Source organism: Otolemur garnettii, unplaced genomic scaffold, assembly GCF_000181295.1.
Source record: "Otolemur garnettii isolate 467f Iridium unplaced genomic scaffold, OtoGar3 scaffold00055, whole genome shotgun sequence".
Classification (NCBI taxonomy): domain Eukaryota; kingdom Metazoa; phylum Chordata; class Mammalia; order Primates; family Galagidae; genus Otolemur; species Otolemur garnettii.
Window position 1 is genome coordinate 7,854,709 of NW_003852450.1, and position 12,994 is coordinate 7,867,702.

Sequence of the window (12,994 nt, forward strand, 5' to 3'; positions counted from 1 at the left end):
AAAAAATTCTTGAAACTCGAGGGCTTGGCCCTCTTAGGCTTTTGGACCATGGGCTCAGGGACCTGGTTTCCATGTTTCCTTGTAAGATATACAAGGGCAGTGTGACAGTCCCCTTCCCCCAGCCACTGCTGGCTCTTCCAGGCCTCCCCGTACCCCTCACCACAGCCCCTGCTCTCCCTCTCCACAGTCCCACCTCTGTCCTCCCTAGACCCCACATCTGGTCTGGCTGATCATTCTTTCCCAATCTGTGGCTCACGTCTCCCTAGGTGGGTAATGATTTCACTCAGTTGGTGGCCTTTGGGTGCACAGGCTTGGTGTGTGCTCCTGAGCTGTGCACACTTGTGTCTTTGAGCCTGAGTGACTGTTGTGTGCATTGCAGTGACTGAGTTGTGTACACTTGTGTCTTTGAGCCTGAGTGACTGTTGTGTGCATTGCAGTGTACACCTGCCCTGCACGGGGTGTGTGTGGTGGGAGGGGGTGGTGAGGAGGAGGGGCATCGGAGGGGGCAGCGGAGCTGTTCTATTTTTACTGGCCAGTTGCTGCTGGCCACAGTTTTCATAGCCTCCCCTCAGCTCTGCCCCTCAGTCTGCTATCTATATTGAGGCACAGACCAGCCCAGCTCACAAAGGCTGAACGAGGTAAGTGTCTGCAGTCCTAAGACTTTGGACTAGGTCAAACTCAGGCAGAGTACCTGGGATTTTGTTTAAGGAGAAGGGGAGGTCTTACCCGCACAATGGATGTACTGGTAGAACAGTCCTAAAATGCTCCCACGGCGTTTTGTCCCACAGAATGGTGTCTTTCCTTCTGCAAAAACCATTTGGAGAGGTGAAAACTCTGCCTGGCCATTTGGAGGCTGGGAGCCAGGAGCAGAATTTCCCACTAGGCTCCGCAGGAGCCCCAAGGCAGAGCCTACTAGATTATGTTTTTGCACCCAGCAGGTGGTGGGAGAGAGAGGGCACCCAAGGGAAAAGGGAGCAGCACTGGAAATCAGAGAGCAGGGGCAGGGGCTGCATTTGGAAGTTTGAGAACCTGGTGAGCAAGGCCCGCAGCAGGCAAGGCAGGTGCTCTGGCAGCAGCACTCTCAGGAAGCTCCCTGCTGACCCAGAAAATCATCTTGCTTCTTTGCTCTTTGTCTTTAAGGGACATTCTCGGCTCCCTTTACTCATCTATTGGCACAGTAGGACAAGAGCAGGGGAGGGCGGACTGCCAGCTCTGCTTGGCCAACCCCTTTGACCACACCTGGCTCTGAGGAGTAGAACAGTTGTTGGGGGTCCTCCTGGGGGAAGGCAGATGGTGACAGCATTTTGGATTGGGGCACAAGAGCCTGTAACACACACACCAGGGCAATGGCTACAATGTGATCCATGGCTGGGGGTAGGGAGGGTGGTGGTGGTCTCTGACTGAGGTGGGGGCTAAAAGACAGCATAGGCCACTGGGTTTGGGAATCACAATCCCACAGCAGCTCTGGGATTAGGCTTTGCTGTTTGGAGCTCTAGGTGGGGATGTGGTGTGTGGTAGACAGACGGCAGCCACAGGCTTGGGAGCACAGCATTGTTAAATCAGTCAGAGGAAGGTATGCCCTTGAACTGGGGTCCAAGGTCAGGGGTGGGGAGCAGGGGGAAGAACATGAACCTGGCTAGATATTTGTATCCCTGATTATTAGGTGTGCAAAGACATCAGTTCCTCCCCCTACACACACTCACACACACACACACACACACACACTTTCCCTCACACACAATCACTTACACACATATTTATATATACAATCTCAATCTCATAGTCTGGTAGACTGTCCTTTCTACACCGCAGAGCCTTGGAGGAGGGAAAGCTCAGCTCTGAGCCATACACCAGAGATTAGTTGCTCCCTCTGTCCAATTGTGAATTTTCTAATTATGTCCCTGCTTGCTCCTTGCCTGGGAGACAGAATCCTGGCTCTTCAAGCCTCGCCTTGGCTGCTATCTACATCCTGACTTCTTATCAGGTTCCTGCTTGTCTTCCCCTGGACGTGTCAAGGGGTCCCATCTGCTGGGTGTCAGAGTGTAGGCTGGGGCCTCCTGCCTGACATGGGACCCCTTGGTCTGGCATTTGTCAGTGGGACAGACTGGGGCAGGCCCTGGAGCTTGGCAGCTGGCATAGACTGGCCTCAGCAGATGGGGCCCCACACTGGTGACAGAGGGTCTCTCTTAAAGAGAGGAGGAGGCATGACCATGGCCAGTTGCCCACTAAGGATGAGGCACATCTCAGGAAGACAGACTTGAGATCTCCATGGCTGACACCTGGTATCCCCTGGAGACTGGCATTCCTGGAGGATGATCATGAACGGAAGCAGACCTGGGGGTGGTTCTTCATCAGCTAGTGTTTCTTTGGGGCTTCCTCAGTGTCTTTGGAGAATCAAGGCCCTCAGAATGAGCAACTGCCTAGAAAATCTAATTTTAGCCAAGCATCTTGGGAATTTATGGATTTTCTCTATACCTCTCCCTGTGTGGCCCAGGGTAACAGCTGAGATTCTGGGGTCATAACCCATCCTCTACTTCATCTATTCCTGAGTCATTGTCCCTAGGTGGCAGAGGCAGCAGTGGAGGCCTAGAAGACTTTTTGACCAGGTGGGAGACTCAAGAGAGGTGGACAAAGCCCTGTTCACCAGGGCCAGGAGGATGCTTCATAGGCACAGAGGGAAAGGAGAGACCAGGACACAGGAAGGGGTAGCTCTGGAATAAAACTATTGGTAGGTGCTTTACAAGTAACCTTTAGAGTCTGCCCTCCCCTCCTCTGGGTCCCTGAACCAAATGCAAACTCCTGATCTTGAGCTCCATGCCCTACCTGCCCCCCACCACTGGTCTCTCCCACCCCTCACTGCACTGCCTAGCTCAGGGTCCTGTCCTACCCGGCACTCTCCACCCCATTGTCCCTTTTCTTCTCCTGAGCTTTTTCACAACTCTCCCCTTCTCCTCCTCCACTGGAATGCTCTATGCCCAGGCCCAGGCAAGATGGTGGTGAGTCAGGTCTGGGTTTGAAATATCTCTACCTGGAGACTCACAAACTCCCCCATGGCCTGGGCCCCAGAGACCACCTGGTCAAGGGGCTTCAAACCATGCTCCATGGCCAAGTGCCCTCACAGAGGACTACAGGGCTCCTATGATAACTCCCTTCAGCCAGGGCTGTTTGCTCTTATTGACTGAATTTTTTTGTTTCCAAGTATGATTTGGTTTGAACAAAGGATTCAAGAGTTAAATCTTAAGTGGAAAACTTATCTAACCCCTTGTTTTGCAGACAGGAAAACCTCCCAGAGAGAAAGAGGATAAACTTGAGTAGAACACAGGATTGTCCCTGCCTCCTATCTTAACGCCCTCCATTTGGCACCTGCCCTGCCATCTGTGTGAGTGGCGCCCCTGGAGTTGTCCCATGTGGAGGTCACCTGTATTCCAACGTTCACTCTGCTCCATTCAGCTTCTGGATCTTCCCCTCTCTGAGCGCTTTGGTGACACCCTTGTCCACAGGATAAAGTGCAAACAGCTTGTCGTTCAAGGACAGCTTGTCCTCACTTTGCAAACATTCTTCTACAAACTCTATTCTGTTCCCTACGGGGTCAATAAGCTTTTACCAGAAAGGGTGAATATTTTAGGCTTTGCAGGCTTTTCACATGTGGTTCCTGTCCCATATTCTTCTTTTTAAATTTTCTAACCTTTTAGGCAAAACCATATAGATTTGTAGGGTGTCCTTTGCTGATCCCTGCCCTATATCCCTGTCTCATCCTGACCTGCTGGAATCCATTTTCTCTTATTTCTTCTTCCTGTGGTCCCCCTTTCCCAGGCAGCATTACTGGCTCCCAAGGCCCGCCTGGGTCAGGGGTGGGAGTCACAACTTTCCCTTATTGATGATTCCTCTGTGCCCTCTAGGTGCTGCCCCACTGCCACCATGCCGGAAGTGTAAGTATTCTCACCTCTTCTGGGGCTCCAGGAAGGCAACTCCCCTTGCTGCAGATATCAGTCCCATAGTTGAGGCTTCATTTGTTTAGCCCCTGAATCTGCTCCCCTGGAGACTAGATCCTAAAACAGGGCCAGTCCCAAGTACCTGGGTCAGCATTTACTGGCTTCCCCAATGTCTCCATGCGTCCTCCAAGTCTTGGAGCAGAACTTGCACCCCCAGGTTGCCCTGGGAAGACATTTTTGGCCTGTGCTTCAGAGTTTGCCTGTCTGCACTGATCAGATGGATTGCATGTGCCAGGCTATGATTTAACATTGGCCTACCTAGTAGGTATACAAAGCATTGAGACTTTACCCAGAAGCCCAGGGATGGACCCTTTCATGTTACTGGAACCTTATCTTGAGGCTTCCATGACCTCCCACTGCTCTTGCCCAACTCACCATGACTACACCCTCATAATAAGAACATCTAGTAGCCCAAAGGGCTGTTGGGTTCTATTCTATTCTGACGGAACCCTCAAACTGGTCCCCTACCTGATGCCTGATTCCTTTCAGACATACTGTTGCCCCCTTTCCCCCAAGCTGATTTGCATGGTTCTGGTGTGCACATGTAACATACGTTGCTCATACTCACTCTGTGTTCTGCTCTTCTCCCATCCTTCCCGTGATGGATACGTGAAGCGAGGTAAGTGATAGTTGGAGTATCTCTGTCCTGGTTAACTCTTCAGACTAGTGATGGGGGGAGGGCGTCTAAGAGGAGAAAGCTTGGATTAAGGCCTGGGGGTTGGAGGGTGCTCAGTGGCTAAGCAATTTCACAGGAGATAGATACCTTGGGTGAAGATTCTGGTTGTGGGACTTTCTAGAGTCCAGGGAGTTGATGTTCCAGTGCACGGTGTCACTGGAAGGTGGTCCTGGAACTGGGACTGCCACAGATCTGGGGGTGACTCTGCACCCTTGGTGAGAGCAAGTTCTCACTCACCCACTTTAATAGCTCATCCAGTCCTGGGGGGGACCATCCTGGTCCTCACAGAGCTGACCCTGTGCAAAGCCATACTTGAAGAGTAAGAGGAGAGTCACTGGCTGAACATTGAGGGAGGAGCAAAGAGATGTCCTCAGATCCCCTCAGCCCTTAGGTAACCTTGACCCTGGCCTTCTATGCAGTCCAGATTTACCCAACCTGCTGAGAGTGCGGACTATGTACTGACCAGGGATGGGGAGTGTAGGGGTGGGGCTGAGGACTCAGGGATGCCAAGAGCTGGAATAGGCAGGCAGCGCTGATGGAGGGGACATTTGGTACAGAGATTCTCAATGAGAACAGAACATACTATTTTTCAACAGTCATGTGGGTTTCTGAGTTTTGCTGAGGCTCATCTTTAAGTGAATGTCCACTGATTAATGGTCAAATGTGGCCATAAGCTCACCAAGTGGGGAAACAGAATGGCAATAAAACATTTGCCATGGGTACATGACTGTGTGTAAACCATAGGGGTAATCGTTATAGTAATAGGACATTTCTCGCAAAATCACGCTTATCAGTGATGTAGTAAAAATCTAGGTTTCAGGGGGAGGAAAAGACAAACAACCCACCCTGAATATCAGGTTAGAAATCCCACATTTCATGTACCGAAACACTTGTATTTTCTTCCATGAAAACTGCTCTTGCGAAGCCTGATCACTTCTACTTTATGCACTGGTATAACAACCTAGAGCTGAAGTTTTGTGCTCCCAGCTTGTCATAAATAAGTAGGATTTTCACTAGCATCTCTGAGAAGTGACAGCCTATGGCCCAGGAGAGACACAAGTGCTTAGAAGGCATTGTAGTCTCATTAGTTAGAGGTCTAGCGGCCCTACTTACTTTCCCCATCCCTGAGGCACCACTGACACAGGGCTAGGACTTACTAAGACTTATCAGTCAGCATTACTGACATTACTATGACATAACTAGTCAGCATTTTGAGACAGAGTCTTGCTCTGTCGCCTGAGTTCCAGTATAGTAGCCTCATCGTAGCTCACAGCAACCTCCAACTCTTGAGTGCAAGCAATTCTCTTGCCTCATCCTCCCAAGTAGCTGGGACTACAGGTACCTGACATGATGCCTGGCTAAGTTTTCTATGTTTAGTAGAGACAGGGTCTTGCTGTCTTGCAGGGTCAGGCTGATCTTGAACTCCTGAGCTCAAGGGATCCTCTCACGTTGACCACCCTGAATGCTAGGATTACAGGCATGAACCACTGTGTCAGTCAACTAGTATTTTTTTTCATAAGAGGAGGAAACAGTGTTTTAATATCTTATAAAGATTTATATGGTGGTGTCAAGATTTTAAGAAGTTTTGAGGTCTACACAGATATGCTTCATTTATTTGGGAAATTCACAGCTTATTTCTTCAGCATGACAGATGATCAAGTATCACTATATTACTTTTCAGAGTACTAAAATGTACATTTCTCTCACGTTTCCAAATGACTTGTATATCCACGATCTCATTTTGTCTGTAATAACTCTGAGCACTAAGTCAGATGGGTTATAGTATTCTTACTGACAAATGATGGTGGAGGTGCTTACAGAGGCCACATGGCCAGCATATGCATAGAGTCATATAGGGCCAGTAGCAACAGAGCCAGAGTAGGAAGTGAGGGCTTCTCCCCTGGATCAAGGCAGGTGAGTGCAGTGTTCTGTGAATTGAAGGGGTTAAATGACTTAGAGGAGCTTTTAAAGGTCCCTAAGGTGAGCAGAAGATTCTGGGTAATGATGGTGAAGCCAGACTGGGATTGTTCTTGGTCTTGATCAGCAATTCAGTCTGTAGCTTCTGCCTCACTACCTATCTCCTCTTTCTCACCCTCAGAGGAAACCCAAGATCACTGCCTCCCGGAAACTCCTGCTGAAGGTGAGGCTGGGGGCTGGATGCTTGAGGACACCCGTGAGAGACAGAAGGGCAGACCCTGAGTGGATGGAAGGGATTAATGGAGGGCAAAAGGGAGGAGGCCAGAGCAAGAAGGTGGAGGCGGTGGAGGTAGCCCCGCCGTTGCTGGAGTCAGTGTCAGCCTTAGCTGATCAGCGGGTGGGAACCTCGAACTATGGATTCTGGCACCCGCCTGGGGTCCTGAGAGGGGGCAGTGACCAGCTTCAGAACAGGAAGCTATTAGTGGGGGCACAGAGACTTGCTTTACTTTGCTTCAGGTTTCTCTCTTTCGAGCTCTGTGGGCCCAAACAGACAGAAAGTGGTAAGAGAAAAGCTCTGAGGGAGAGACAAGCTCCAGGGCCTGAGGGATGCGGTGCACTGACACTTGGCATCTCTTCATATGCGCCTGTCCATGGCTACCGCACCCATTTATATGCTGCACTGTGGTCTCAGAGCTGGCTGGGCTTGGGGCCACCTCCCCTCCTTCCCTGATGCTCAGGGGACAGGGGGAATATGAGGGCCCTGGCTCAGTGGGTTTGTCCTGTCCAGAGCCTGATGCTGGCCAAGGCTAAGGAATGCTGGGAGCAGGAGAATGAGGAGCGTGAGGCTGAGAAGGCGCGTTACCTGGCTGAGCGCATCCCCACGCTGCAGACCCGGGGCCTGTCCCTCAGCGCCCTGCAGGTGAGCCTTGAAAGACAGACTGGGCTGGGGTGGCGGCCCCACATGGGTGGCCCCAGGGACCAGGTGTCAGACGCCTGAATGAATGAATACCCTTCAAGTTTCTATAACTTACTTAGGAGGTGCTCGTCCCTGTCAGGGTCTCCTTTCACCTTCTCAGCCACCTGTGGGTGGTGATGCCAGATGGCATGCCATAGGGGCAGGAAGTAAGCCTCAGAGGGACCAATTGACTTGATGGGTTGGGCCAAGCTAGGGATCTGGCTGCATTTGGGTTTGGGGCATGGAGCTTGAGAAGCCCCTCCCCACCCCACTTTTTTTTGAGATAGACAGAGTCTCACTCTGTTGTTGAGGCTAGAGTGCTGTGGCATCAGCCTAGCACACAGCAACCTCAAACTCCTGGGTTCAAGTGATCCTCCTGACTTAACCTTCCAAGTAGCTGGGACTATAGGCACCTGCCACATGCCAGGCTAATTTTTCTATTTTTAGTAAAGATGGGGTCTCACTCTTGCTCAGGGTGGTCTTGAACTCCTGAGCTCAAGGAATCCTCCTGCCTCAGCCTCTCAGAGTGCTAAGAGTAGAGGCATGAGCCACAGTGCCTGTCTGGGGAAGCCCCATTTCTCCAGAGACTTGCCCATCCCCCCTTAGAGTTTAGTCTTTTTTTTTTTAAACTTCATTTTTTTTTTTATTATTTTTGTTGTTGTTGCAGTTTTGCCAGGGCTGGGTTTGAACTCACCACCCTCGGTATATGGGGCTGACACCCTACTCACTGAGCCATAGGCACCACCCAGAGTGTAGTCTCTAATGTTTTTTGAACATTGGTAGCTGTTTTAATGTCATGATTGCAAAGAAAGGAGACTGGAAGGAAATATAGGAAAAGGTCACCAATAATCTCCAGGTGGTAGCAACACTAGTTATGTTTATTTTATTACTATTACTTAATACATAGTTTTCAAAATGTCTACAATTAACTTGTATTTCTTTTATTGTAAGAAAAGTACTTTTTAAAGCCAACTTGTACATACAGAAAGGAGAACCAAGGGTGTACCCTTTGCACTCAGTGGAGTCGTTTGTCAGCTCTTCTCCAGAGGCCAGGTCTGGCCAAGGGGCGGAAAGAGCCAAGGGAGTTGGATTTGGAGGCAGAGAGAGAGGCTGGAGACCGATGGCTGTCCCCTCTGTGCCTGCCTGATCAATCTGCCTCCCCCAGGACCTGTGCCGGGAGCTGCATGCCAAGGTGGAGGTGGTGGATGAAGAACGGTATGACATTGAGGCCAAGTGCCTCCACAACACCAGGGAGGTAAGTCTGTGGGAAGGGCATGGCTGGGTGGGGCTGGGGCTGGGCTGGGCACTGAGAGGCCCCCTCCTTCCTCAGGGCCTGGGAGGTAGCCACTTAGCTGGAAGCTTTGGTGTCCCCACCCTAACCCTGTAGGGCTGAAGATGGGCAGAGGATAAGCACACATGAAAAGCACAAACTTCCTCCCTCCCTGCCATGTGGGCTCTGCAGCCTAACAGAAGCCACCTCTTTATTCACCGACACAGCTAATCATGTGCCTGTTAATAACATCCTACCTTTGGGAAGTGCTTTCATGTGCCTTATATCCTTTGATCCTCCCTACTTGCCTGAGGATGGAGGAGGGGCCATTATCTGCCCCTTGGAGAGGAGAAGGCTGAGGTTCAGAGAGGCTGAGAGCTTGGCTTGGGTCACACAGGGGTGGTCCCGGGACCCATGCTGGGCTCTGACTCCTCACATTCTGGTGCTCAGCAAGGGGTGTGGGAACAATTAGCTCCATCTAGACCCTGCTCCAGTGGGGTGTGACAGAGTTGGGAAGGACAGGACTCCTTCTGGGCATTTGTCCAAGCAGAGTGGGGTGTTGAGGGAGGGAGCACAAACCACTTCTCTCCTTTCTACTTCTGCCCTTCAGTGATGATGATCTGAGTGATCATCAAGCCAGAGATCACATCCTCAAATCCCTACAAGGGTCTAGAGCAGGCAGCTTCATCCACCCTGAAGGCTCTCTGGGGAGGGACGAGTTTGGAACAGGCATGAGGCTGTAGAACAAGAAGCTGCAGCCTGGTATTCCTAACAGGGCTTCCAAGCCACACAAGTCTGAGCTTGGTGGGACTGCTCTTCTACTCAAGGCTCTATCGGTGGCTAAAATGGGCTTTGTTTGTGCACTTATTCACCCATTTTGTCAACAAATGTGTGGTGGGCTATTGGCAAAGGGATGGGTGGGTCTGAGTGTCCTAGAGGGTCTAGCCTCAAAGCTGGGGAATCTGAGTGTGGCTCTGGCTGGAACCCCAGCAACCTAAGACCCTCAGGCAAGGTGCTATGGCCAGCTCCTCTCACCAAAATGGGCTTTATCTGTGTACTTATTCACCCATTTGTCAACAAATATGTCGTGGCTATTTGCAAAATCTCATCTCTCTGGCCCCTTCTCACTTGCAGATTAAGGACCTGAAGCTGAAGGTTATGGACCTTCGAGGGAAGTTCAAACGCCCACCCCTCCGTCGGGTCCGTGTCTCAGCTGATGCCATGCTCCGGGCCCTGCTGGGCTCCAAGCACAAGGTATCCATGGACCTGCGGGCTAACCTCAAATCCGTGAAGAAGGAAGACACAGAGAAGGTGAGGCCCCTCGGCTCAGAACCTTCCATCTCCTGCCCCACCACTTTTCCCCATCAACCCTTCACGCAGCCTCAGGCAGGCTTGAGAGCTCCTGTTGGAGGCTAGTCCGCAGGTCAGATAGAACCTTCTAGAACCCTCTGGGAGACCAGTGTGGGAGGAAAGGAGGCTGCTTTGATCTGAGGAGGAAACTGGGACACAAAGCAAGGCAGACCAAAGAATAAACTAAAAATCTTGAAACTAGTATGAAGAAAATATGGAGATTTAGGGTACTAGGGGAGATGACTACCCGTGTCATTACAGGGAAAGAAGAAAGGACAGAACTGCATTATGGGTATAGGTACACATGAGTGCAGACGTTAGAGAGCTGAGTTTGGTCACTCAGCATTGAATCACTCCAAGTTGGTTGAACTCACAGTGTTTGTGCCCATAATTGACAGCCCTGAAGGAACAGGGATAGTAGGAACAAGAAGCCCAAGAAGCTCCATAAAGAGAAGCAATGAACCAGTTATTATGCTGACAAAAGAAAATGAGGCCAGGCATGGTGGCTCACATTTCATAATCCCAGCTCTTTGGGAAGATGAGATGGGAGTTTGAGACCAGCCTGGTCAACATAGCAAGACTATCTCTTGAAAAACAAACCAAAAAAAAAAAAAAGAAAGAAAAAGGGAAATGAACCAAATTAGTAAGAGAAAGCTTCTTGGAAGAGTTGGCCTTGAGCTACATGCAGTGTTTTAGACCAGGAGGGTGGCATGGGGCTGTGATTCATTGTGGGTGCGAACTGGTACCTGTAACCCTGCCAGTGTCACCCAGAACTCCCAACCTACCTACTTCCTCTTTCTAGTGAAACCTCCCCTGGGCCAGACACCAGCTGGGGAAGGGTGGGGTTGGGATTTCCTATCATTTTGAGGAGGCTGACTTTTTACCACACAGTTTCTTCTGAGCTGGGAGGCCTGACTCCCCCTCTGGCCAGGTTAAGTTCTGATGTATGTGTGGTCTACTCTTAGGAGCGACCTGTAGAAGTGGGCGACTGGAGGAAGAATGTGGAGGCCATGTCCGGGATGGAAGGCCGGAAGAAGATGTTTGATGCTGCCAAGTCTCCAACCTCACAGTAGAGGTACCTAGAGACCAGCTCCTTCCTCTTTGGGGCCCAGTAGAGCCTAAAGGATGACAAGGAACACCAGGACAAAGGCTAGGAGTTGGGTCTAGAGTGGTATAGGGAACAAAGCACTGATGACAGTCAGCTCTCCCGGGCTCAGCCCTGGCTCCAGCATGGGGATACTCTGGGCATGTCATTTCTACTTTGGGGCCCGTTTTGCTCCCTCCATCTATGAAGTTGTGGGTTGTATCAGATCAGTGGTTCTCCAAGTATGGTCCTGGGCCCAGCAGCAACTGCATCATCCAGGGTGCAAATGATCAGCCCCTACCCCAGACTCACTGAATTGGAAACTCTGGGGTGGGACAGCCCTCTAGGGGGTTCTGATGCACTCAAGAGAACCACTGGACCAGAGAATCCCTAGGTCCCTCCAGCTCTGACTGTCTGAAAATCAAAGTTCTTTTAAATACTTCCTGACAAAATCCTTAATTTATGTACCCTGCAAGTCCCTAGCACTCAGGGAGCGACCAGTCAGAGAGGATACAACTTCCCACTCCATGAGGAAATAGCTGGAGAAAGTGGACAAAGCAGGAAAATAAGGCCACATAAAACCCTCTGTGGGAATGCTGAGAGAAGGCACAACAGTGCAGGGGCCTACCCGGTAGCTCCCAGTCAGAGAAGGCTTTCTGGAGAGGAGGCGCTCTCTGAGGAAGCGATTTCAAGTGTTAGTAGGCAAGGCGAAGGGTGTGTAGGGTAGGCTGATGATGTGATAAAAGAATAGAGGTAGGAATAAGCACCTCTCATAGAGGAGGGTGGCCAGGCCAGGCAAGAGCCGAGGGGCCCGATGTGGACAGCAGTGGGTAGGGAGCCATCCTGGAAGTCAAGGGAACTGGGCCATCAGCTGAGAAGCTGAGGTTTTGTGAGAGTCCCTGTGGCTGATGGTCCAGCCCAGGGGTGTTAGGAGTGAGAAGCCCTGGGTACCGCATGTGCTATAGGTAAGTCAGGGATTCATAAACTGCACGCAGGTCCCCAGGAACTGATGGCTTCCTCTACTCTATTCCTACAGGAAAGCCTACTGGGCTGTGCTCTGGGCTCCTGCTTCATGCTTCTTCCTCCAGCCCTGCTCACTTAGCACCCCGTGCCATATCCCCATCTGGAGCAGCCCTCCCTGGCCCCACCTCTTCCCTCCAGCGGCTCACTCTCCTCCGGAACCAGGATGCAACAGGCACACAGGAGAGAAGAGGACGCCAGTGTCTGAAGCCCTCACCCCAGTGGGGTGGGCTTCCAGTCACTTTCAAGCTCTTGTGTTTTCCCAGCCACCTGGGGCATGACAAGCAGAGGGAGAGGAGGCAGTGAGCTCACCCTTCCTCCAGCCTGTGCCAAGTGCCTTCGCTGTCTGTCCATTAAAAACCCAGTGTCCCGGTCATTTGTGGTACGCTGACTGTGAATGCTCAGAGGGAGTTTGTGAGGAGAGTGCTGTGCTGGGCCCCAGGCACTGTGTCCACAGTCAGGAGCTCAGGAACCGAATGCAGGGCTATGGAATTGGCAACTGCTGTCCACCCCACTGGCATCACACAGCACACCCTCACACCGAGGATGCTTGGCTCACCAAATCCCTGTCATCTGAGAACAGACCCTGTATCACCCCCATTCTGTCCCTCAAGCAGGGCCTCTCAATTTAGAGCGGCTTCCTCTCCCTGGTTCCATATTCTGCTTCCTCTGTAAACCTGGATCACATTTTTCTGGCACCCTCTGGAGGGACCTGACCGTTCTGGGCCAA

The 12,994-nt window shown here is 51.2% G+C and overlaps 1 protein-coding gene across 2 annotated transcripts; it reads left to right on the top strand.

The window, feature by feature from the left end:
- Window positions 1–582: 582 nt before the first annotated feature.
- On the top strand, window positions 583–12,433 carry TNNI1 (troponin I1, slow skeletal type). Of its 2 annotated transcripts, XM_012806619.2 has the most exons (9): window positions 583–638; window positions 3,900–3,929; window positions 4,608–4,611; window positions 6,767–6,808; window positions 7,373–7,504; window positions 8,706–8,795; window positions 9,945–10,121; window positions 11,126–11,235; window positions 12,281–12,433. In XM_012806619.2, the coding sequence occupies exons 2-8, from the start codon at window positions 3,919–3,921 to the stop codon at window positions 11,231–11,233; spliced, it is 564 nt and encodes a 187-aa protein (XP_012662073.1). In that variant the 5' UTR covers window positions 583–638; window positions 3,900–3,918; the 3' UTR covers window positions 11,234–11,235; window positions 12,281–12,433. The 2 variants fall into 2 exon arrangements, with proteins under 2 accessions (XP_012662073.1, XP_012662072.1); XM_012806618.1 differs by lacking the exon at window positions 12,281–12,433 and having other exon boundaries at window positions 11,126–11,236.
- The last annotated feature ends 561 nt before the right edge of the window (window positions 12,434–12,994 follow it).

Coding starts and splice junctions, on each gene's coding strand:
- TNNI1 (XM_012806619.2), top strand. Junction 7,505..8,705: donor TGTCCCTCAGCGCCCTGCAG/GTGAGCCTTGAA, acceptor TGCCTCCCCCAG/GACCTGTGCCGGGAGCTGCA. Junction 10,122..11,125: donor AGAAGGAAGACACAGAGAAG/GTGAGGCCCCTC, acceptor GTCTACTCTTAG/GAGCGACCTGTAGAAGTGGG.